General features: G+C 40.0%; 1 protein-coding gene across 3 annotated transcripts in view; it reads left to right on the forward strand.

Annotated features, from left to right (window-relative positions):
* The window catches only part of srek1 (splicing regulatory glutamine/lysine-rich protein 1), a 59,952-nt gene that overhangs the window by 31,365 nt on the left and 5,670 nt on the right, over positions 1–22,917 (forward strand). For all 3 annotated transcript variants that reach the window (XM_067982616.1, XM_067982617.1, XM_067982618.1), the window contains exons 5-11: positions 2,117–2,295; positions 4,720–4,850; positions 5,860–5,950; positions 13,186–13,314; positions 16,911–17,051; positions 19,700–20,461; positions 22,626–22,803. In XM_067982616.1, coding sequence (XP_067838717.1) covers positions 2,117–2,295; positions 4,720–4,850; positions 5,860–5,950; positions 13,186–13,314; positions 16,911–17,051; positions 19,700–20,461; positions 22,626–22,803 — 1,611 coding nt within the window. The remainder of the gene's footprint in view (positions 1–2,116; positions 2,296–4,719; positions 4,851–5,859; positions 5,951–13,185; positions 13,315–16,910; positions 17,052–19,699; positions 20,462–22,625; positions 22,804–22,917) is intronic.

Below are 22,917 nucleotides of genomic sequence, written 5' to 3' on the forward strand. Positions count from 1 at the left end.
CAGTGAGATGTGGTCACAGTCACACAGGATTTCACTGGTGACTCATTCTGTGAACTGGCTAGAAACAAGATTGGGGGATTTGAACAGGGAGTAGTGGAAGAGGTGGGAGTGCAGTTGTATGCCAGTGAACCTTAGAGAGAAAAGGCAGGTCAGAGGTCGTACCGGGTGCTTTTTTAAAGGAATGTTACGATAATAGTATTAGTATTAGCCTTTCAGGTTGACTATTCACAGAATTCAAGTATTGTCATCATCATTCGTAATACTCTGAATTTTATAATAAAAAAATAACTGTAGAAGTAGCACATAGTTTTGCCAGACTTTTCAGTGGAAGATAAAATAACTTGAAAGGGAAAAAAAATCTTGAGCAGTATTACCAAAGATAAAGAGTTATGATGATCCATGTGAGAAGGTAGGTTTTTTTCCCCACTACAGCTGAGAAGAAGGGGTAACTGATACAGGTCTTCCAGAATATGATGGGGTAAATAGAGAAAGATTGTTTCCGCTAATCAGGGGGATGCTTATAATAGGGCATTAATTTAAGATGATCATTAAAGGATTAAAGGGGTGGTTAGAAAAAAATCGTTACACACTGGGTAGAATGTGGAATTACTTACCACAAACCATTGTCAACATTTTTTTAAAAGGGCATGAGAGAGCTTGAAAAAAACTTTTAAAAAAATGCGGGGATTGAGCAGGAGAGTGGGTTTGATTAGGCGTCTCGTGAAGAAAGATACCGGCACAGACTTAATGAACTAAGTGGCCTGTTTCTGTGCTGTAACTTTCTGATTCAATAGGCTGTAATACTCTTGTGCCAATATTTCGGCATTAGTGATTATATTTCATGCATCTTAAACCCTCTCTCTGCAACCACTGTTGTATTTTGTATGTACTACATTTTAAGAAGCAAGTTAAAAAAATTATGCAGTCCATAGTGGTACAAGAGCTCCTGCGTTCAAACTACACACATACATGCCCAGGGCGTGGGAAGTGCTAGGTTCAGAAGGCAAAACCAGTATTAAGACTGGAAAGAGACTCAAAATTGAGTTTCTGATAAACTACTTAAGCAGAATCCCATTAGTGTATTAATAAGCACTCCACTACAAACAGCCACTAATGAGCTGAAGTCTTCAATTATCTATACAGATACACTTTTGCAGAACATCTGAGAAATAGGTTGTATGTGGAAAGAATGAGTTTTTAAATCCTTTCATGGCCTTGCATCTACTTATCTGTAACCTTCAGCCCTCCAACCTGCCCCCAAACTTTCTGTTTCTCTGACTGGCTTCTTGAACACCCCCCCCCCCCCCCCACCACCGCCTTCTTTGCTCTGGAATTCTGTTCCTAAATCTGCCTGCCCAACAACCTCCTTTAAAGTCCTTCTTAAAACCCACCTCTTTGACCAAGCTTTTGGTCACCCCTCCTAAGATCCTGTCCTTTGGCTCAGTGTCCATTTTTTGATTATTCCTCTGTGAAGTGCTTTGGGGTGTTTTCCTGTGTTAAAGGCACTATATAAATGTATGTTGTTATTTCTATACGTGAATTGTTTTATGGCTATTTTAACCTTCTATTTTTTGTTCCTCTGGTTGTCGTTTAGTAACTTCAGTATAATTGTGAGTGTTGGAGAGTTGCTAGACAGGGAAATTAAGTAAATGATAACCCTTCAGAGTATTATGAACAATAAAACAGCATAGTTTACTACTTCAGAAATCAAAAATTATTCTAGCTATAGAATCATAAAATTTTACAGCATAGAAGGGAGTTTTTCAGCCCATCGCATATGCTCCCTGAAAGAACTATCCACGTACTCCCGTTCTTCTACATGTTCTCCTGTTGAATTATTCTTGTTCAAATATTTATCCACTTGAAGTTCTTGTGATTCAATTGGGCAAATTCAGCAATCCTGAGCTGCCAGTATGGAGACTGTCTAAAAGGGAGCACTGTCTAAAAGGTTGAGGGCTGCAGCACTTTTGTGTCAATTTTCTGACCCGTGGTACAGTTGAGCGGTGCTCCATACTGGATTGCAGGAATGCTGAATAAGCCCTTATATATACGTTATGGGTCACATTGACCCCTATAATAGTGACAGTAATTATGTTATCTTTATTTTTCTTTAAAGACTACAACAGCAGACCAGCTACTAGAATTTTTCAGCCAGGTGGGTGAGGTGAAGTTTGTACGCATGGCAGGCGATGAGACGCAGCCAACCCGATTTGCCTTCGTTGAATTTGCTGACCAGTCTTCAGTGCTACGAGCCTTGGCCTTCAATGGAGCCATGTTTGGGGACAGGCCTTTAAAGTAGGTTTTTATTTGTTCAGATTGTGGATTTAATCTAATAACCAACTGTTTACCTAAAGTGTGTGTTATAAATCCAGCAATAGATCGACAAATACTATAATGACTGTCTGTGAACTTGCCATTTGATCTTTCAGAGATGCTCCTCCTCCCTAATATATCTTTTTCATCCTTCGTTGTGTTTCAAGATATTGGACTTCAAATAAAGTAGATCATAGCAATATTAGCCAAACCAGTAGAGCTGGGAATTGCAAACACAAAGTGAAATGATGTCCTCTGTGTACCAGATGTCGCAAAAGTGTAAAATTGTTCTTTATAAACATTTTTACAATTTTGCTACACTTGACAAACAAGAAACAAAAGTATTAACAGTTCATTGCATCATAAAGTTCAAAATCTAAGATGAATCTCATGAACGATTACAGTGGAAAACTGATATAACTGAAGCCTAGAAGGCTGACCCTTTCAGTGGTGCATTGTGCTTATGCAGGTACCTCTGCTAAGGCATTGATCTCTTTACTGTTGCAAAGTGATATTTAAAAATGTTTCTTTTTCAAAAGTATACATTTTTAAAAAATATTTATTTGTTACCATGTGCACTTTGTAGGATTCAGGACAAATAGAAAGTTAGGACTAAAGACCATTTCATCAACTGGCCATTATTGAAAGGAGGCTACCAGGTGTTTAAACTCCGAGGAAGTACCATGCGGTACCTTTGACAAGGTACCGCATGGTAGGTTGTTACATAAGGTTAAATCTCACGGGATCCAAGGTGAGGTAGCCAATTGGATACAAAATTGGATTGACGACAGAAGACAGAGGGTGGTTGAAGAGGGTTGTTTTTCAAACTGGAGGCCTGTGACCAGCGGTGTGCCTCAGGGATCGGTGCTGGGTCCGCTGTTATTTGTTATTTATATTAATGACTTGGATGAGAATTTAGGAGGCATGGTTAGTAAGTTTGCAGATGACACCAAGATTGGTGGCATTGTGGACAGTGAAGAAGGTTATCTAGGATTGCAACGGGATCTTGATAAATTGGGCCAGTGGGCCGATGAATGGCAGATGGAGTTTAATTTAGATAAATGTGAGGTGATGCATTTTGGTAGAACTCTCCCCAACGCCCTACTCCGTTAATGGTAGGGCGTTGGGGAGAGTTATAGAACAAAGAGATCTAGGAGTACAGGTTCATAGCTCCTTGAAAGTGGAGTCACAGGTGGAGAGGGTGGTGAAGAAGGCATTCAGCATGCTTGGTTTCATTGGTCAGAACATTGAATACAGGAGTTGGGATGTCTTGTTGAAGTTGTAGAAGACATTAGTAAGGCCACACTTGGAATACTGTGTACAGTTCTGGTCACCCTATTATAGAAAGGATATTATTAAACTAGGAAGAGTGCAGAAAAGATTTACTAGGATTCTACCGGGACTTGATGGTTTGACTTATAGGGAGAGGTTGGATAGACTGAGACTTTTTTCCCTGGAGAGTAGGAGGTTTAGGGGTGATCTTATAGAAGTCTATAAAATAATGAGGGGCATAGATAAGGTAGATAGTCAAAACCTTTTCCCAAAGGTAGGGGAGTCTATAACGAGGGGGCATAGATTTAAGGTGAGAGGGGAAAGATACAAAAGGGTCCAGAGGGGCAATTTTTTCACTCAAAGGGTGGTGAGTGTCTGGAACGAGCTGCCAGAGGCAGTAGTAGAGGCGGGTACAATTTTGTCTTTTTAAAAATTATTTGGACAGTTACATGAGTAAAATGGGTATAGAGGGATATGGGCCAAGTGCAGGCAATTGGGACTAGCTTAGTGGTATAAACTGGGCGACATGGACATGTTGGGCCGAAGGGCCTGTTTCCATGTTGTAAACTTCTATGATTCTAAGTAAAATTCAACTTCGGCAGAGTGCAAAACGGATGGCAGTGGATCGGCTACCCTTTATACCTCTGCCTGATTTTCCTTTCCAGTGAAGTCAAACCATTCGTTTTACACTGCCTTTGAAACAATATTTTTGGGTCTTAGCCTTGGGCAAACAAATGTTTGCAGCCTTTTATGGAAACAATTATATGCTCAGTGGACATTGTGAATTCACATGCAGATTCCAGAAAAGGACAGTCAGTTGTGTTGTGCCCCTAGGTCCATTTTCAATTTGCCCATACATATGACTTTGTTATACATTGTCAATGCATCCAATCACACACGGGAAAATTTGTCCCCGCTCTTTATAAGTTTTGGTAAAGGGAAGATGATTGTGAAGCATAAGAAGTTCTGAGTTGAATCCTAAGTTGGTTAGGGCACAACACAGCTCAGAAAAGATGTACAAATTAGCAAGAAGACTTTTAGGCCAGTAATTTCGATATATCGCTTTTCCAGGAAGGACTTTGAATCTCTGCATATGTTTGCTTGAAAAGAATTTTTTATATTTTCAAAATTCAGGATCAATCATTCTAATAATGCGATTGTGAAGCCTCCTGAGATGACACCACAGGCTGCTGCCAAAGAGCTTGAAGAAGTGATGAAGAGAGTGAGAGAAGCCCAGTCCTTTATATCAGCAGTTATTGAACCAGGTATAATAAATGAGTGTAAAGAAGTAAATCTCAGATTTTCATGATAGATATTTGACATAAAACATTTTTTCTTCCGTCATCGTTTAACTGAATGTTTACTTAATTACATTTCAACGATTGTTCGGTATTTCATTTAGAGTTCCAGACCAAAATTGCACTTAAATTACAGCTGCAGTGCTATATAATTTTAAATTGAATTATTATATTTGTATATTGCACTTATCCGATTGATTCCCTACCCATTCCTATACAAAAACTAAATTATAGCCACCTTTGGCATTTTTCGCCATTGCTGATACACTCAGCCCTTCGGGTAAATTTGTCAATTGAATGCTCCAACGTGAGACAATTATGAGGAGTGTCCTGAATATATTTCTTTAACAGTTTGGCAATCTGCATGTAGATATTTTCATTTTAAAATAAAGTTTTTCACCATTAGAAGCAAGACAAAATGTCAATTTTATTTATTGAGAAAAAATTTAAATTAAATCTAATTACAAAATAAAATTGACGAGGCATTATAGTTCTGCTTTTTGTCATCACAGTATTGCCGTTTGTTTGTTATGTAAAGGACAATACAAATAGCAAGAAGCGAATATAGTGCACTGGTATTTACTTAAATTAATTTCAAAATGACAGCTGCATTAAGTACAGTGACATTTTATTTCATTTTCTACTCTGCACGTTTTTGACATACATAAAGTGGGATATATATTTACAATTTATAATTTTCTAACCACTTAGTGGAACTCGTTACCATGAGGAGTAGTTGAGGTGAATAGCATAGATACATTTAAGGGGAAGGTGGATAAACACATGAGGGAGAAAGGAATAGAAGGTTATGCTGATAGGGCCAGATGAAGTAAGGTGGGAGGAGGCTCGTGTGGAGCATAAACACTGGCGTGGACCAGTTGGGCCAAATGGCCTGTTTCTGTGCTGTACATTCTATGTAATTTTATGCAACTTACTGAGTATTACCTGTTACATTTTTTAAATTTACTTACTTAAGTGGTGGAAAAAGAAAGTGATGAAAAAACCAGACGATCTCGATCCTATTCCCGATCTCGAAAGAAAAGATCTCGTTCCAGTTCAAAACAAAGGTGAGGCATTAAACAAAGGATGTTTACCTCAGACGTAGCTGTGTAGACTCTAAGGGTTACATATTTCATTAGGTATATTATCATCTGCATTTATACAGATGTTTGCTAAAGATATAGAAATCCCCTGTTAAAACTGGTAATTTCTAAAGATAGTAACCTAGAAAAATGAAGACCACTTTTGATTTCTTTAAGTGGCGCTCACTTATTGTCAACTCTTTGTTTTATTGTCACGTCTTACATTGTGTCACTTTTCCTGAAATCCACTGCTTTTCAATATATATTTATGATACAATATAGTACTGTGACATTTTATTGCAATTCCTGCTCTACACTTTTTTACATATATAAAGTGGGATATATACTAACCATTTATAATTTAAGTTAAAGGTAACTACATATCGAGATGTGAACGCTTGCTTAAATGAAAATTTGTCAAAATGTTCTGGTTTCATTTAGGGATTATTGCAATTATAATAATTTGAGACTAGATTATACAAAAGCAAATATAAAATACAATGGCACATAGTTTCACAATAAAAACAGCATAGCTGATTTGAAAAGATGTAACTTCTGATACAGTTCTATCTGAATTGACTGTACAATCATAAATACAGTACTATGCTATAATTTTCTGAGGGGGAGAAACAAAAATGCGACTATAAGAGATTTTATAAAAGAGTAAACCTTAATAGAATTCTTGTTGCTTAAACCCTTGACATGGGTATTGACTTTAGTTTCTGAAAGCATTTATAATTATGCAAAGTGGTTCAGCATAAATGTTTATTGCCATTTTTTGTGGAGCTAGCAAGCTATGCACTGGGCTCAGATTCCTCCTGATCAGCATCCAGGAGTTGAAAGGATGCTGATCAGCATTGAACACTGTGACGCTGGCCACTGATAAGGTAGTTCTCTGGTGAGTTTAGAGTTGTGGAATGGGTGGGCTGTGTGGGATTGTGAAAATATAAATTTCAGATAATTATCAGATGGCAGAGTTTTCAATGTTTTTTAACAAAGACCACCTGTGCTGAACCCTGAATCAGCCAGGGTTCAATTTAATCATATCATGCACTGTTCAAGTAGTTGGATTCAAATAGTTGGACATCATTCATCCTAAACATTTATTTTAATGTTTTGATTCATTCTGAGATAAAGACACGACATTAAACATATTAAACATTCTGATGAGTCCATAATAAATGTAATCATATTGTGTCACACATTCAACATATAAAAAGCAGTTTTAAATTTTTTTAATAGTGCTTGTTTCATATTCTTACTTAGGCTGAATGGTTTACATTGGGGAGCACTGGGCCAGGTCAAAAGCAAGCAGAGGGTGGGGTGGGGAAATGGTATACTTGCATCTGACTAGTCCCTGGTTACCATGTAGCCATATATTACCTTATGAATGCTTCCTCCTACAGTGACCTTTTTTAATACTTTAGTCTTTGTGCCAATTTGAGCAGGTAGACTAATTTAATCCAAATAGATTCCCTCCTGAAAAAGTGATTGCTGTGATGAATTTCAGAACTGCTGTCTATATCATTTTGGTTTTTAGTATCATCTCAGTGTTTTTTTTTATATTTATGACATTAAAGAAACGTCCCTTCCTGGTCCCTGTACCAAACTTGAATATTATATTTAATGAATACTGCCTAATATTTCTCATTGACTGTTCTGTGATGAACCCTGAATGAAGGTTTGCATTTGACAAAAATTAAAAGTTAAACATTTTTTGTGCAGCATACCTCTAATTGGTAAATAATAAATTAGCCTGCCATTTTGTGGTATTTTCTTTCCCCTAACTGCAGCTGGAAGTAACTTGCTGAAACATGATACTCAGTGAGTACGATGGCGTTATGCAGGCTACCTCCATGAACTCAGAATGGCTGATCTGATGATACATGTGAGAGAAATTACAGGTTTTTGCTTGTCTTTTTTTTCAAGATCTTGAATTAGCCACAGTAAGAGTGACATAACTGAACTGTTTGAAACTTACTTCCAAATTCCTTTGATAGTAATTTTACTGTCTTAAGCTTTTAAAGTGGGCTTAAAATAACAAAGAAGTTAGAGAGAAAATGTAGAAGAGTCTGGTATAAGCAGGTAAAATAAATAACTGAAATACTTTTGTAAATATTAATGAGCGGTTTATAGAGGAGTTTCAATAGCAAGCCATTGAATATGGAATTTGTCCCACAAAATTATTGCTATTGATTGAATGTTATAGGAATAAGTATGAATGAAGATGACAAGATGCTTGTGAAATGTGATGATTCCTAGGCTGCAAGGAGTATGGAAGTGTCATTTTGCGATTGGCTGGCTAGGTTTGAATAGTGGAGATGAAGGTTTAGATGGGGGTTGTGGAGTTTGTCTGTGTGTCTTATGAGGGCTAGGGAGAAATTTTTTAGAGCTATCTCTTGGGTGCCTGGATGAGTAGGGTGGAGTCCATGGTGAGATGGATTGTGCATTTTCTGTGGAAGGGCAAGGTTGATGGTGAAAATGGTCTCTGTGTCTGTCTGTCTCTTTCTGCTTTCTTATATTTCCTTAGCAATGAGCACCAAGTATCTCATGTGTATTGAGAATGCGCTGCTAATAATAATGCGCTGGGATAAATTCCATTTTCAGTGACTTACTAACAAATATTTTGTTTATACCACAAATATGTTATAAGATGTGAAATAGAAAAAGAAATAATAATACATCATTTTATTTTGGTTGGTGGTTATTGTAAATGTAGATACCGCCCATGTCTTTATGTGAAATCAATTTTATCTCTAAGATTTGATTTGCTATTTTGAAAATCCTGTTTGTCGGGATTTTCGGGACAACACAACGAAGAAGGCCCAGTGGTACATTTGATTTTGTTCTTCTAGAATAGCAACCCTCCTGTTATCCTGTTAAAGCATTTAGCTGTTCCTTAAATTAATACAGTATGCTACCCTCAACCATCCTTCCTGACAACCCATCCAGCTGTTGAGCAACCTCTGTAAACAATTCTGTCCTAAATTTCCCCTTCACAAACCTGAACTGATGGTCTCTTGTCCAGGTATATGAAAATATTGATTTGGGTTCACTTTTTGCAATCCTGTTAAGTTTGTTTTTAATTTGTTCTTGAGATGTGGGTGACACTGTCAAGGTAGCATTTATTGCCTGTCTCCAGTTGCCCTGAGGTCAACCTCATAATGTGGGACTGAGGTCACATAAGCCAGACCATGTAGGGTTGACAAATTCCAGTCTCTGAAGAACATTAGTGAAGGAGTTGGGTATTTAATTCAATTTCATAACTTGGTGGGATTTGAACTCTCAACCTCCGGGTTACTAATCCAGTACCATAGCCACTAGGCTACCATAACCATATGAGGTCTGTTCTGAAACATCTCTTTTTAAGCTGAAGAGCTCTGGCTTATCAAGGCATTTGTCCTAGCTTATCTGTCTGACATTGAGATAATCCCCATTGCTTTCCTTTAAAGTGCCTCTTGGGCTTGGATGGCCCCTTATGTCATGGAGACCAAAATGCACTCAGTACTCTGGTAGTTGCCACACCTGGAGCATTGAGTTCTCTTTTGGTCACCACAACAACTTCAGCATGAGTTCTGAAGGGTCTGATCTCAACTGATTTAGCAATATAACCCAGGATTGCATTTTCTTTATTTCCACCTCATACTTTTTGTATATGGTGAACATCAAATCAAGAACACCCCTGAGTTTCTTTCAGCTTCTCCCTTGGCAAGTTCTACCCCACCGTGCAGTGATTAGTAACACCTCTAATACCTCAACTGCATGGGTCAAAGTTGCATTTAGTTTGGATTTCAAAGAATTCTGATTATTATAACAGTGTAAAAAAGTTATTTCATTTACTTGTACAGGTTTCTTATATCACGGGTGTTGTGGGCAGAATTATTCAGAAAAGGAATCTTTCTAACTATAGCAATAAAGGCTAATTCTGTTATTTGATCATTTTCAAAAGTTAGAATATCTTTGAGTAAAAAAAACACAGACTAGAACTTCCTGAAAGATATATTAGCCTATTGCAATTGTGATACACTGTTATGGAAGTATACATGATATTCATTAGCAAAAGCTACATATTTATGTTCACTTTTCTTGCCTGCCCCCTCCAGGGTACATGTAGGCAGCTTTACACGACGACTCCAGTCGTCTGCCTATGAACACTAACTTGGCAATTATGACATTAATCAGGTCAAATTAACCACTTTACTAGATTTTATATAACGATTGTAAGTGCCCGACCCAGTTTCAGTTGAAAATGGGCACTTATCATATTTAAAGGTCCTAATGAAATGTTAGGTGATGGAGTAATGAAGAATCAGTGAAGAGAGTTCATTACCCCTGTACTCCTTAATTCCTGATCTCAGCCATACTGCTATTATGACCAGACGTTGCGGTCTGTTTTTCCCTCCCTCCCCTGGTTGTTGAGTGGGAGAAAAGCCTGTAAGGACTCTCGTGGTTGGACTGCTGTGTGGCACATTGTTTCTGGAATTTTAATATTGGCAGAGGTATGGCTGGAGCTCAGTCATTGAAGGAGCATAGCCCAGTGAATGTGAAATACTACTAACTTCAGTAACCTGGTTAGACCGCACTGTGAGCAGTTCTGGGCACCACACCTTCGGAAGGACATATTGGCCTTGGAGGGAGTGCAGCGTAGGTTTACTAGAATGATACCCGGACTTCAAAGGTTAAGTTACAAGGAGAGATTACACAAATTGGGGTTGTATTCTCTGGAGTTTCGAAGGTTAAGGCGTGATCTGATCAAAGTTTATAAGATATTAAGGGGAACGGATAGGGTGGATAGAGAGAAACTATTTCCGCTGGTTGGGGATTTTAGGAGTAGGGGGCACAATCTAAAAATTAGAACCAGACCTTTCAGGAGCGAGATTAGAAAATATTTCTACACACAAAGGGTGGTAGAAGTTTGGAACTCTCTTCCGCAAAAGGCAATTGATACTAGCTCAATTGCTAAATTTAAATCTGAGATAGATAGCTTTTTGGCAATCAAAGGTATTAAGGGATATGGGCCAAAGGTGGGTATATGGAGTTAGATCACAGATCAGCCATGATCTTATCAAATGGCAGAACAGGCTTGAGGGGCTGAATGGCCTACTCCTGTTCCTATCTTCCTAACTAGAAAACTTAGGTTTTCACCAAATTTGAACATTCTGAATATGTTCTTTTTCAAAGTGAATTCTCAGAATAAATTTGTTTTGAAAAAGGCAGACTAGAAATTGGCACTGTTGCATTGTGTGTCTATTCTGTTCTGGAAAACTTGTTAGTACAGTTCTGAAGATTTTCACTAAACTTAATGGGCTTTCATTCAACTCCTTGAACTTTGATATAGTTCTTAGTGAGTCTGATCATACCTACATTTATGTATTGACTTGTGGCCGTAGTAAATTAAAGCCCTCGTTGGATTTCAACCAAAACCATATATGCATTCCTCCTGTAAGACACTGATTCTGTTTTTAATTTGCTTAGATGTTAAATCGCTTAAATATTGTGGAAAATTTGCAGCATGCAAAAAAATGCCAAAACACAAAGCACTAGTACACATAAAACCTTTTAGTACTGTGCAAAATTTGCAGCATGCAAAAAATGTCCACTTAGCATTAGTCAAAATATGTTTTTTAATTAGCTTCTAAACATTAAAATAATTTAGTCCTAAACGGTGCAGTTGAAACATTTAAATTCACATGTTTTTGGAAAAGGGCCTCGTTTGTTGACGATGTGATTTGAATGCACATTTTGTGACAGTTTATATGATTTTCACACCTAACGGTCAATTCTTTTTTAGGATTGTTCACTTTTCTAAGGGTAAATATTGCGAGGCTTCATTCCCATTGTAGATCCCTCCTCAATGGGAGTGCAGATCCAATAATCCTTTATCAGCAGGAGCATTGTGAATTGGGCAGGCTGACCTGCATGTCAGATTCTCCAATCCATGCTCTGATTAAGTGAGGCTCTGCACTGGGAGTGGAGCCTTACAAAATTTACTAGCCTTCATTTTTTTTCTACCAATGGGCAACAGGTTCCTCTCTTTAAAATTTTGGCAGCGCTCTAGACAATTTGGTTTCTTTGTGACATTAAAAGGTGGTCTGTTTTTTCACTGTTCATCTCAGGAAAGGCACCGTCAGATAACAATAGCATCACCCATATATTGCTGCAAAAGTAGATCTCAGTCTCAGATAATGAAACTCTGCTGTACCAGCACAGCACATCTCTTTCTCACACTGTCTATCCTTCTTTCATACCATGAAACTGCAGGGTACTAGGAAAGGTCTCGTGGAGGGATATGTATGTAGTCTGAATGCTTACTGGATTTGCAGCTGCTTCCCTTCATTTTTGCAGCCCTGTCCTCCCTTTCTGCTCATCAAATCCAATCCATATCATCCATTGGCTGTTCTGTCCTAAGGTATAATGTGAAGAGAAAAATGATAATCATGTTCATTGAGCTGTTCTTGATAAGAGTCTGCAATGTAAACTGGGCCACCCTATTTATTCAATCTGTGAACTTCACATTCTGAATCAGGGCCTAGCACTCAGGATATAGCATGAGGCAGCCTCCTCCAATTTTCTCTCAAGAAGTTGCTAATAATAAGATACAGTAAAGTGCTCATTCTTCACGTGTACGCCTAAACAATGAGTGATAGCGACATATTCAACTGTGGGGAGGACATTACAGCCAATCCCAATCCTATCCTTGTCCAATATCCAAGTATGCATTTTCCAGCAGGGGTTATTGACAGCAGTTGGGAGCCAGAATTATGGCTGATATTTTCCCTTTCCAGTCCAGAAGCACGGAGGTTTGTTGTGGCACCAGCTGAAATATTAAGCCCCTAGTCAGCATCACTTAGTGGACGCTTGCATACCACATGGACTCCAGGTAACTGGAAATTGTGACGTACCATGCCACTTATTATATTGTTCAGTGTGGGGGAAGGGAGTTGTTCTTTTTATAGCTGTCTATTTAATGCTGACTGGTATGCTGAAAGTTACTGTACTTGGTTGTTTCTTTACAAACAGATGTTTAAAATGCTGGAATTTTCAGACTACAATGCTTTTTTAAAAGTAAAATTGTGTGTTGTTTTACTTTGAAGTGATTATAAGGCTAGTTGCTAATATCATTTTCTGTGTTTTTTAAAAAGCTACATGTACTTAATTTTTGAACCTCTTTGTAATTGTGTTGTCACAAAAAATCCTTTATTCCCGGCTTTATTCTTCAGATGCTCCAGGAGTAGGTCGCAGCACAGATCTCCCTCGAGACACAAAAACGGGCGTGATTCTAAGAGTCCTCATAAAAAGCGTTCACGATCAAAAGACAGGCGCCGGTCAAAAAGTTGTTCCCAATCAAGGTAAACTTCCACTATGGTTTAAAATTTATGGAGGCAAAATTCTAACTTGTTCTTTCCTGGACTTTAGATTAATATTCATGGGTTTAGTGCCCAACAGGACCTGAAGAATGTGTGCTATGCCTAGACTGCCAGCAAGATCAGCTCAATGAGTATGATGATAGGTGCTAATGCTTTGCACCTGAATAGCATTGCAGCTGAATTTCTTGTATGGTTTTTCAGGTGGTTCCATCCTGACCGCGCCTGAGGAGGGACCAATGTAAATTGCATGCAAATGATTGTCAGAGACCTATGCACTTTAATTTCTTACTCTAGCAGTTCATGGGCAAAATGAAAATTGGCACCATACCTTCCAGAGCTGTCGTTTCGTACAAATGCTCCTGATCTTCCTAGCCCAGCACTCAAGATAGAGCCTCCAGCAGTATCAAAAGTCTTCCTGCTCCATGTAAATGAGTGCCTCAAGGAAATCCAGAAGCACCAGTGTTTCCTGGGGTACAGTGCACCTCTGATGCAATCTGCATCCAAAGAGCACGCACCCAGGAAAAGCAGTTCTTCAATGTTAATTGTACAAAGTATTTTTTTTAAAAATGTTTTCAAGCAGTACACCTAGATGATAATGTCATCATTAATGAAGGAGGAAGCCACAGGCTCCTACCAATTTTGCCAAGACTAAATTTGTCCTTGTACTGTATCTGACTTGCAAGCTATAAATTCCTGGTGAAGATGATTTATTAATTAAAAATAAAAACAGAAAGTGCTGGAAATACACAACAGGTCAAGCAGCATCTGCAAAGAAGTTTTGACATTTATCAGAATTCATTAATTAACCTACTTTAGATTGTGTCGTTTGCTAAATCCAGCAGATGGAGCTCACTGTTTAAGATTTTTGACACAATTGTGGCAATTTCCTATATTTATATTCAGTTGGACACCCAAAAAATCTGAACAATAAGAATACTAATTTCTTTCACTTTTAGGGGGATTGCCATCTAAGGAGAGAAAATATAATGGAAGGGATTTTGGTAACTCACCAATTTTGCATAATTTTATCTAAATCAAGCACTGGAGCTATCTAAATTTATTTTTGAAAGCCTGGGTCAGAACTAAGTTGGATGTCTTGATTAAATAAGATAACTTCAGTTCCTATTATATGAACAAATAACTTATGATTCCAGATTATTATTTTCCCAGTTTTTAAATGCTTCATGCTTTTTTTTAAGGAAAATATTTTTTCTCTTTGAAGTGATGAAAGCCATTGGAATCCTGGTCATTAGCACATTTTTCTGGAAGGCTCAGACTTTTTTTGCTACCCAGTAATGTCTCCTCTTCTGTTGGTGTTGACCTTTGTTTGGGTATAGCTCTATGGGTAGCATCACCCTCTGGTACTCAATCCAAATGGACTTTGTCTGTGAGTCTTGACAATAAGTGTTGGCAGATTATTCTATAATGGGAGTATCACATGTAACCCATTCTTGTCCCACATTTGCACTTCCAGGAGGGGTTGCTAGATAGTGATCAGGAGCAAGAACGTTTACCAACTTTTGTTTAACCCTTCTCAACTCAGTGGTGCTGAGGCTAGTTGTAGTGCCCCTAATGCTGCCCCAGCTGGGATCAGCACAGACCGGGTAACTTCTCGGTCTGTTTGGCTTACATATTGACTGGATAAACTCACTGAACCATTGGAGGAGCTCCTGACTCACTTAAAAAGTACAACAATCGTTACAGTTAATGCAGCCCAGATAGCCCACTCTTTCTTTAAAACTTACGGTCCCATGAATACAACATCCAACTTCCTCTTGAATGATTCCAGAATTACTTTCTTCTAATATCCAACTGAGAAGATCATGAGGATAAGTGCAAACGTTTGAAGACCTCTGATCCATCAAATCTGTATTGTCCAGACATGCTGCGGCCTCATGCACCATTGACCCCAATCACTTGGAACAGGCAACAAAGCAGAAAATACCATAGGCCAATTTAGGGAAATTCTTCTGTGATCCCCTGAAGCAATCAAGCAAGCTCTAGGAGACTGTGGTAACTAGTTAGTCCCCTATGTTTCCAGTCAGCCCACAAACTATCTGTTATAACTTGAAATGGCCTTCTCTCTCAGAGAATTGTCAATCTCCCTTTTGATGGACTACAAGGAATCTGTTCTCATCACATACTTCAGTAATCTGCTCCAGGGGGCAATGACTTTTCTATGAAAAGACATATTTCCTAACATCTAAACTAACTCTGCTTACCTATTTTATAACCATACCCCCTAGTTCCCCCATCTCTACCCATCTCAAATTACTTGTCCACTGGTCAGAATCTAATCCCTTTATTATTTTAAAAATCTCAATCAAATCTTCTCCATGCCTGCATTTCTGCAATGAAGTTAGCCCTAACAGAATTCATTTGACCCATCTGGCTTACCATCCCATAGAAACCTACTCTACCCATCACAGCATCTACCTTGTGAATAATTCCAGAATTTTTGCCTCCACCAGCCTAACTGGGAGAAGTGCTTGCAATTGTCTTTTACCAGTTTGTACCTATGAGTATATTCAAGACTGAGATCAATAGATTTTTGGACTCTAAGGGAATCAAGGGATATGGGGATCGGGTGGGAAAGTGGAGTTGAGGTCGAAGATCAGCCATGATCTTATTAAGTGGCGGAGCAGGCTCGAGGGGCCGTATGGCCTACTCCTGCTCCTATTTCTTATGTCCCTTTGTCCTGTTGTGATATAAGTCAAAATAATATTCAGTTGAATTTTTTTATTCACTTGGTATCTTTATATAAGCTGCTCTCTGGATCGCTTCCTTTCAAGACTGAAGAGTCCCGTGTTTTTCTACCCTTCATAACTTAATCCTTCAACATTAAAGATCAGCTTGTGGCCTTTCTCCGCATCTCTTCTAGGGCTTAGGTATTTCCCCTGTGCCTTGGTAACCAGAACTGAATGCAGTACTCAAGGTGCAAGCAAAGCAGTATACAACTTCAGCATAATGGCCTCAGACTTATTAGGGCCAATGCTGAGATGGATGGACCATTAGGTCTCTGGAAGGATGAGTTTGTGATGTTCTTGGTTGGCTTTTATTTTGTAACTCCCAATGCAAAGTTCAGCTTTCTTGATAATATCACTACACTGTAGAAGCAATTCATTGTGTGAAATGCATTGAGCTGTTTCAACAACCTGATACGGCGCTATTTAAGTACAAGTCTTCCATTAAGGCAAAAGCAGCCACAGTCACTTGAGAAAAATTGGATCTTATTTTATTTTAAAATCTTATAATCTCAACCATAAATAGAATTTACTCATTTTTCTTAATCAAAAGAGTTCATTACTTTAATGAGTAGTTTCTAATTTAAAAACTACGGTTGAATTTAGTTTTAGAACTAATGCACAATATTCTTATATTTTTGTAAATCCTATGAGGCTTGAGGTTAGATATTCCAGCAAAATTAATATGGCTTGAAAAAAAAAGTTGAGAAAAACTGGCACTAAACATAACTGCGTTGAAATATGCATCTTTGGAGTAAATTTATACATTAACTTGTACCTTGCTTAAATATGCACTTGTTCGCTGTGACTTACAAATTCTGTACACGTTAACAGGGAAAAGAAGACAGAAAGAGACAGTAAAGGGAAGGAAGAAAATAAAGATGGAAACGGGGAATATGGGAAGAAGAAAGAAAAGACATCCAGGACCCCCCCAAGAAGGAACGGCTCATCTAGGAGATCTCGGAGTTCAAGCAGGTGGGATACCTGATGATAAACTGAGGCATTTAATTACGTTTAGAAAATTAGATACATGTTTTCACATTTTTAGAATTGTCTCAAAGTTGATGGACTGATGATTTTTTAAAGCAAAGAATTGAATTATCATCAGCAAGGATTTATAGAGACTTCGACCCAAGTGGTTTTTTACACTCAAGTTCGTATGTCACTGCTTGAAGTCTGTTTTGGTTATATGGATGCCTGTCACTTGAGTTGATTTGTCACTGCTTTGCAACCAGTTGTGTATTTGGGACTGCCTATTGCTTGAAATCACTTGCCTCTGCTAATTTTATTCTCAGGATTATTTATTAATCAAACGAACATACGAAATAAGAGTAGGAGTAGGCCATTCAGCCCCTCGAGCCTGCTCTGCCATTTGATAAGACCATGGTCTGATCTGATTGCGACCTCAACCATACTTTCCCGTCTACCTACTATAACCTTTGACTCCCTTGTTAATCAGGAATCTATCTAACTCAGCCTTAAAAATATTCAATGACCCTGCCTCCACCGCTCTCTGGGGAAGTGAGTTCCACAGATTCACGACCCTTTGAGAGAAAAAATTTCTCCTCATCTCCATCTTAAATGGGAGACCCCTTATTTTTAAACTGTGGCCCCTAGTTCTAGTCTCTCCCACAAGGGGAAACATCCTCACAGCATCTACCCCTTCTAGTCCCCTCAGGTTCTTATATGTTTCAATAAGATCACCTCTCATTCTTCTAAACTCCAGTGTATAGAGGCCCAACTTGTCCAACCTTTCCTCATAAGATAACCCCCTCATCTCACAATCATGTTCACTTGCCACTGCTTGGGTGCCAAGTTTAAACTTGGGCTCAGGCTGCTTATTACTTAAATTCACTCACCACCGATTGGGAGCAATTTTCACCAGTTTTCAACCAAACTACTAGAAGCACAGCAATGCATTTCCAAAGAAGATCCATCTGGGGGAGGAGATAAACTGGCATAATTGCTTGTTGACCACGGACAGACTTTGATGGCAATTGTAGAGAAGTCCATGTTCCCAACATTATAACCTCCTGTTTGAGGAAACCTCAAGCACAAGAGACTTGAGGGCCTAGAAATTTGATCGCACATGAAAACAGGCTCGCTGTGGGCGGGGCATGCACTGCATGCGCCTGTTGACATGATTGTAGGCGGTGCGTTAAATTTGTGCTGGGACCTCAATTTAATGAGTCAATCTACCTGAATACTGAAGTTGCAACCTAGTTTATATGCTGCGTATCATTGGCTCAACGCCTATTTGGGGAGGGGGTGTGGAGTTGGGGGGTCTCTGACACTACCGGTTTCTGCTGTATTTTTAGAACTTATCATACAAGAAAGAAAGATTTGCATTTATATAGCACCTTGCCATATAGAAACTTCGCAAAGCGCTTCATTTACAATGAATTACTTTTGGTGTCCAGTCTTGGATGAGCCGCAATTTCCTCCAGCTAAACATTGGGAAGACTAATACTAATGTCTTCAGCCCCCGCCACAAATTTGCCATCGATTACATCCCGCTTCCTGACCGCTGTCTCAGGCTGAACCAGACTGTTAGCAGCCTTGGTGTCCTGTTCAACCCTGGGTCAATTTTCCAACCCCATACCCTCTCCATCACAAAGGCCGCCTACTTCCACCTCTGTAACATCGTCCACCTCTGCCCCATTTAAGCTCATTTGCTGATGAAACCCTCATCCATGCCTTTGTCACCCCCAGACTACATTATTCCAATGCTCTCCTGACAGGCCTCCCACTCTCCACCCCTCATAATCTTCAGCTCATCCGAAACTCTGCTGCCTGTATCCTATCCTGCACCAAGCCTCATTCTCCCATCACCCCTGTTCTTGTTGATCCACATTGGTACCCTGTCCCCCAGTGCCTCAATTTTAAAATTCTCATCCTTGCATTTAAATCCCTTCCTGCCCTCACTCCTCCCTATCTCTGTAACCTCCACTACCCTTACAACCCCCAACCCCCCGAACTCTCCATTCCTCTGACTCTGGCCTCTTGTGCATCCCCCCTTCACCTCACCAGTGGCAACCGTACCTTCACTGCCTAGGGCCAAATTCTGGAATTCCCTCTCCACCTTAAAGACCCTCTTTAAAACGCACCTCTTTGATCAAGCTTTGGTTCACCCCTCCTAATATCTCCTCCCTTGGCTTGGTGTCCATTTTTGATTATGCCTCTAACCACTTTGGGATATTTTTCTTTTAAAAGTGCTATATAAATATAAGTTGTTGTTATTTGGACAAATGTGGCAGCCAGTTAACACACTAAGATCCCACAAACGGCAATTGGATGAATGACCAGTTATTTTGTTTTTGGTGGTCTTAGTTGGGGAAGGAATCCCTCTTTTTCCGTGAATAGTGCTGTGGAATTTTTAATGGGCAGATGCCTCACCTAAAGGACTGCACCTCTTAAAAAAAATGCAGCACTCCCTCAATGCTTCATTAGAGTTTCAGCCTAGTTTATGTGCTCAAATCTAGAAAACAGACTTGAACCCACAATCTTCTGATCCAAGTGGTACTGCCACTAAGGTGACAGCAGGGATTATTTATTGTCAATCATTGTCACTTTCTAACAGTCGATGTGAACGTAATGTGTAATTATGGTAATTATGTTTACAGAGAAAAATATAGAAAGAAAAGCAGGAGTTCATCAAGAAAGAGGTCCAAGACCCCAAAAGGAAGGTCCAAGACCCCAAAAGGAAGGTCCAAGACCCCAAAAGGAAGGTCCAAGACCCCAAAAGGAAGGTCCAAGACGCCAAAAAAAAGGTCCAGGTCACCTAAACGGAGGACCGTGTCGCCCAAACGGAGGACCGTGTCGCCCAAACGGAGGACCGTGTCGCCCAAACGGAGGACCGTGTCGCCCAAACGGAGGACCGTGTCGCCCAAACGGAGGACCGTGTCGCCCAAACGGAGGACCGTGTCTCCCAAACGGAGGTCCGTGTCTCCCAAAAGGAGGTCCGTGTCGCCCAAAAGGAGGTCCGTGTCGCCCAAAAGGAGGTCCGTGTCGCCCAAAAGGAGGTCCGTGTCGCCCAAAAGGAGGTCCGTGTCTCCCAAACGGAGGACCGTGTCTCCCAAACGGAGGACCGTGTCTCCCAAACGGAGGACCGTGTCGCCCAAACGGAGGACCGTGTCGCCCAAACGGAGGACCGTGTCGCCCAAACGGAGGACCGTGTCGCCCAAAAGGAGGTCCAGGTCGCCCAAAAGGAGGTCCAGGTCGCCCAAAAGGAGGTCCAGGTCGCCCAAAAGGAGGTCCAGGTCGCCCAAAAGAAGATCCAGGACGCCAAAAAGAAGATCCACAATGCCAAAAAGAAGGTCCAGGACGCCAAAAAGAAGGCCCAGGACGCCAAAAAGAAGGTTTTCCAGATCTCCATCTCCGAGAAGGTGACTTTACACAAATTGCTATATATAACAAAATGAACTAAATCATTTATTTTAGACATAATTAATATAGATTCTTGCATTTACATACTGCTTTTAACATCGAACAGCCTAAGTGCACTTTGGTGGCCAAGCCTTAAACCATCACAGCCCTGCACTCTGGAACTTTTCCCGAGGCCCTTCATCCTTCCTGCATTTTTACCCTCCTTCAACATACTGCTCAAAGCCTACCTCTTTCACTGTGCCTTCAGTCACCTCACTAACTTTTCCCTGATCACTGCTCTGTGTCTGTTCTTCCCCCCCTCTTATCTATGAAATGCTTTGGGACACTTTGCTACATTAAAGGCAGTGTATGTGCAGGCTGTTGTTGCGTATTTTGTTTGACGAGGATGCATGGCAGCTTAAGGCTCGGGTCATTTTTACTCCAGTTCCTCATTTACATTCAACATTGCTGACTCCTGCCTGAAGCCAGCGGGAATGACGTGATGGCCAACAGGAGTGGGAAATCGCATGGCATCAGGCCACCGCTGGGGACCCAAGAAAACAGTCCCTGGCAAGGTACATGAGTAGAGGGAGGGGGCCAAGGTGATCGCGGTCGCCAAAAGTGAAAACGAAGCCTGAGGCAGGGGAGGCCCAAGGATTCCTTGCAGGACTTGGAGGAGCACTCCTATTCCTCCGGGTCCACAAGGAAGCCTTCAAAAAGCATTAAATGTACATCGCTGGGCCGCTTCTGGCCCTCGATCCTGTGTATCCCCAACTTTCTCTGACGGCTTTGGGATTTGGCATTGCAATCATGATCCAAAGATAAAATGTTGTCAGGGTCCGAATGATGTCATCGGACCCCAACGTATTCATATTGATGAGGTCACCGCATGAACCCAGCGGGTAGCACCAGGCCACCATTTTATCCATCCGCTGGTACGGTTCCCACCGGGCGGGCAGGCCTCCTGACTCTAAGATAGAGCTGTCCATTAAATTTTCCAGACCTCGGTCTCATATTTTTTCACAATTTATTATGCTAGCCTCCCCCTGGGATACAATTGCAGCATTTTGGGGGAAATAGAAGCAAATTGTGAGAATCCAGGTGACTGTTTGCCTTCACAGCTTTACTGAAAATTGAGGGATTTGTGCCATATAGACGATTAGGGAGGCTTACCCTCTCCACTTCATAGGGCTGCCACCGAAGTTTTGGGGTGCAGTCAGGTGAGTCCACCTCTGAGACCTGATGCTGGCAACAGCATTGGTGCCCTTCCTTTTCTTGCATTTATCCCTGCAGTGATCTACGGTTATTTGACAGCTGTTTTTCTTCTCCCTCTTTGTAGAGAAGCACTTTCTGCTCATTGCTTTTCCCCAGAGCACAATTGAGATTAAAAATATGCTATTGTTCTATAGACAAAACCCCGCATCATATCTCACTACAAAATTATATTTGTCATCAGTCCTTAGGCATACAATTGTTCATACAGATCATTTTAGATTCACTGTCCAGCCTATCCTAAATTGTGTGAATTACTCTGAGATATGGAATATGGTACCTTTGAAGTAGAAATCTATACCAACTAAATTTTTCCCCTGGGGAGGGCTAAATTTAGCGCACATCCTATACTGGAAGAGGGTTGCAAAGTGTGAAATGTAAGTGGAATATGTAAACACCATTAAATTTAGCTCCTTAATTTGATTTTGCAGGACCTGTGAAGAGTTTAACAGGTAAATATGCAACGTGTGAAAAGCATAAAGATTAATGAAATGCAAATTGATGGGTATTGTTCGAGATTGGATACCATTTGTATTCAGAAGGGCAAAGTATTGTTTACCTAATTAGTTTTTTTATCTGGCTACAGGTTAAGTGGTATTACTGTGAACAGTATACAGGTACTCTGGCTCACTGCTTTTAAACAGTTCTAAACCCACAATTTGTCTAAACAAAAGCCTCAATTAAGCACTCTTTTTATACAGCAATTTAAAAATATTTATCGTATTGAGATATCCATAATTCCTACAGAAAATTGCTGCAAAGTCGTGTTCTTATCCTGCAGAATTCCAGGGACCTTGCCTAATTTGAGAGTTAATATGATCATTGTCAATATGGATATTTGACAGTCCATGTTTTTTTGCATTGCATTTGCAGTAGAGGTTTTGTACACAAATGTATCTTTTTTTTTGGCAGGAATAGAAAAGAGAAAAGAAAAGACAAAGACAGAGGGCACAGCAAAGATAGAGTTGAGAACAGAGAAAATTCAAGCGGCCAGAGCCAGGAAAGGAGCAAACGGGAGCATTCTACCTCAAAGAAGAAAAAAGAGAAGGACAAAGACTGCAAAACCAAGCTGGATAAAACTGATATCAAGGTGGGATTTAATGAAGGAGTTGCAGATATTAAACCTGTATCTTTTTTTTATTCATTCATGAGATGTGGGCGTCGCTGGCGAGGCCGGCATTTTATTGCCCATCCCTAATTGCCC

The sequence above is a fragment of the Heptranchias perlo genome, chromosome 4, assembly GCF_035084215.1.
Source record: "Heptranchias perlo isolate sHepPer1 chromosome 4, sHepPer1.hap1, whole genome shotgun sequence".
Taxonomy (NCBI): domain Eukaryota; kingdom Metazoa; phylum Chordata; class Chondrichthyes; order Hexanchiformes; family Hexanchidae; genus Heptranchias; species Heptranchias perlo.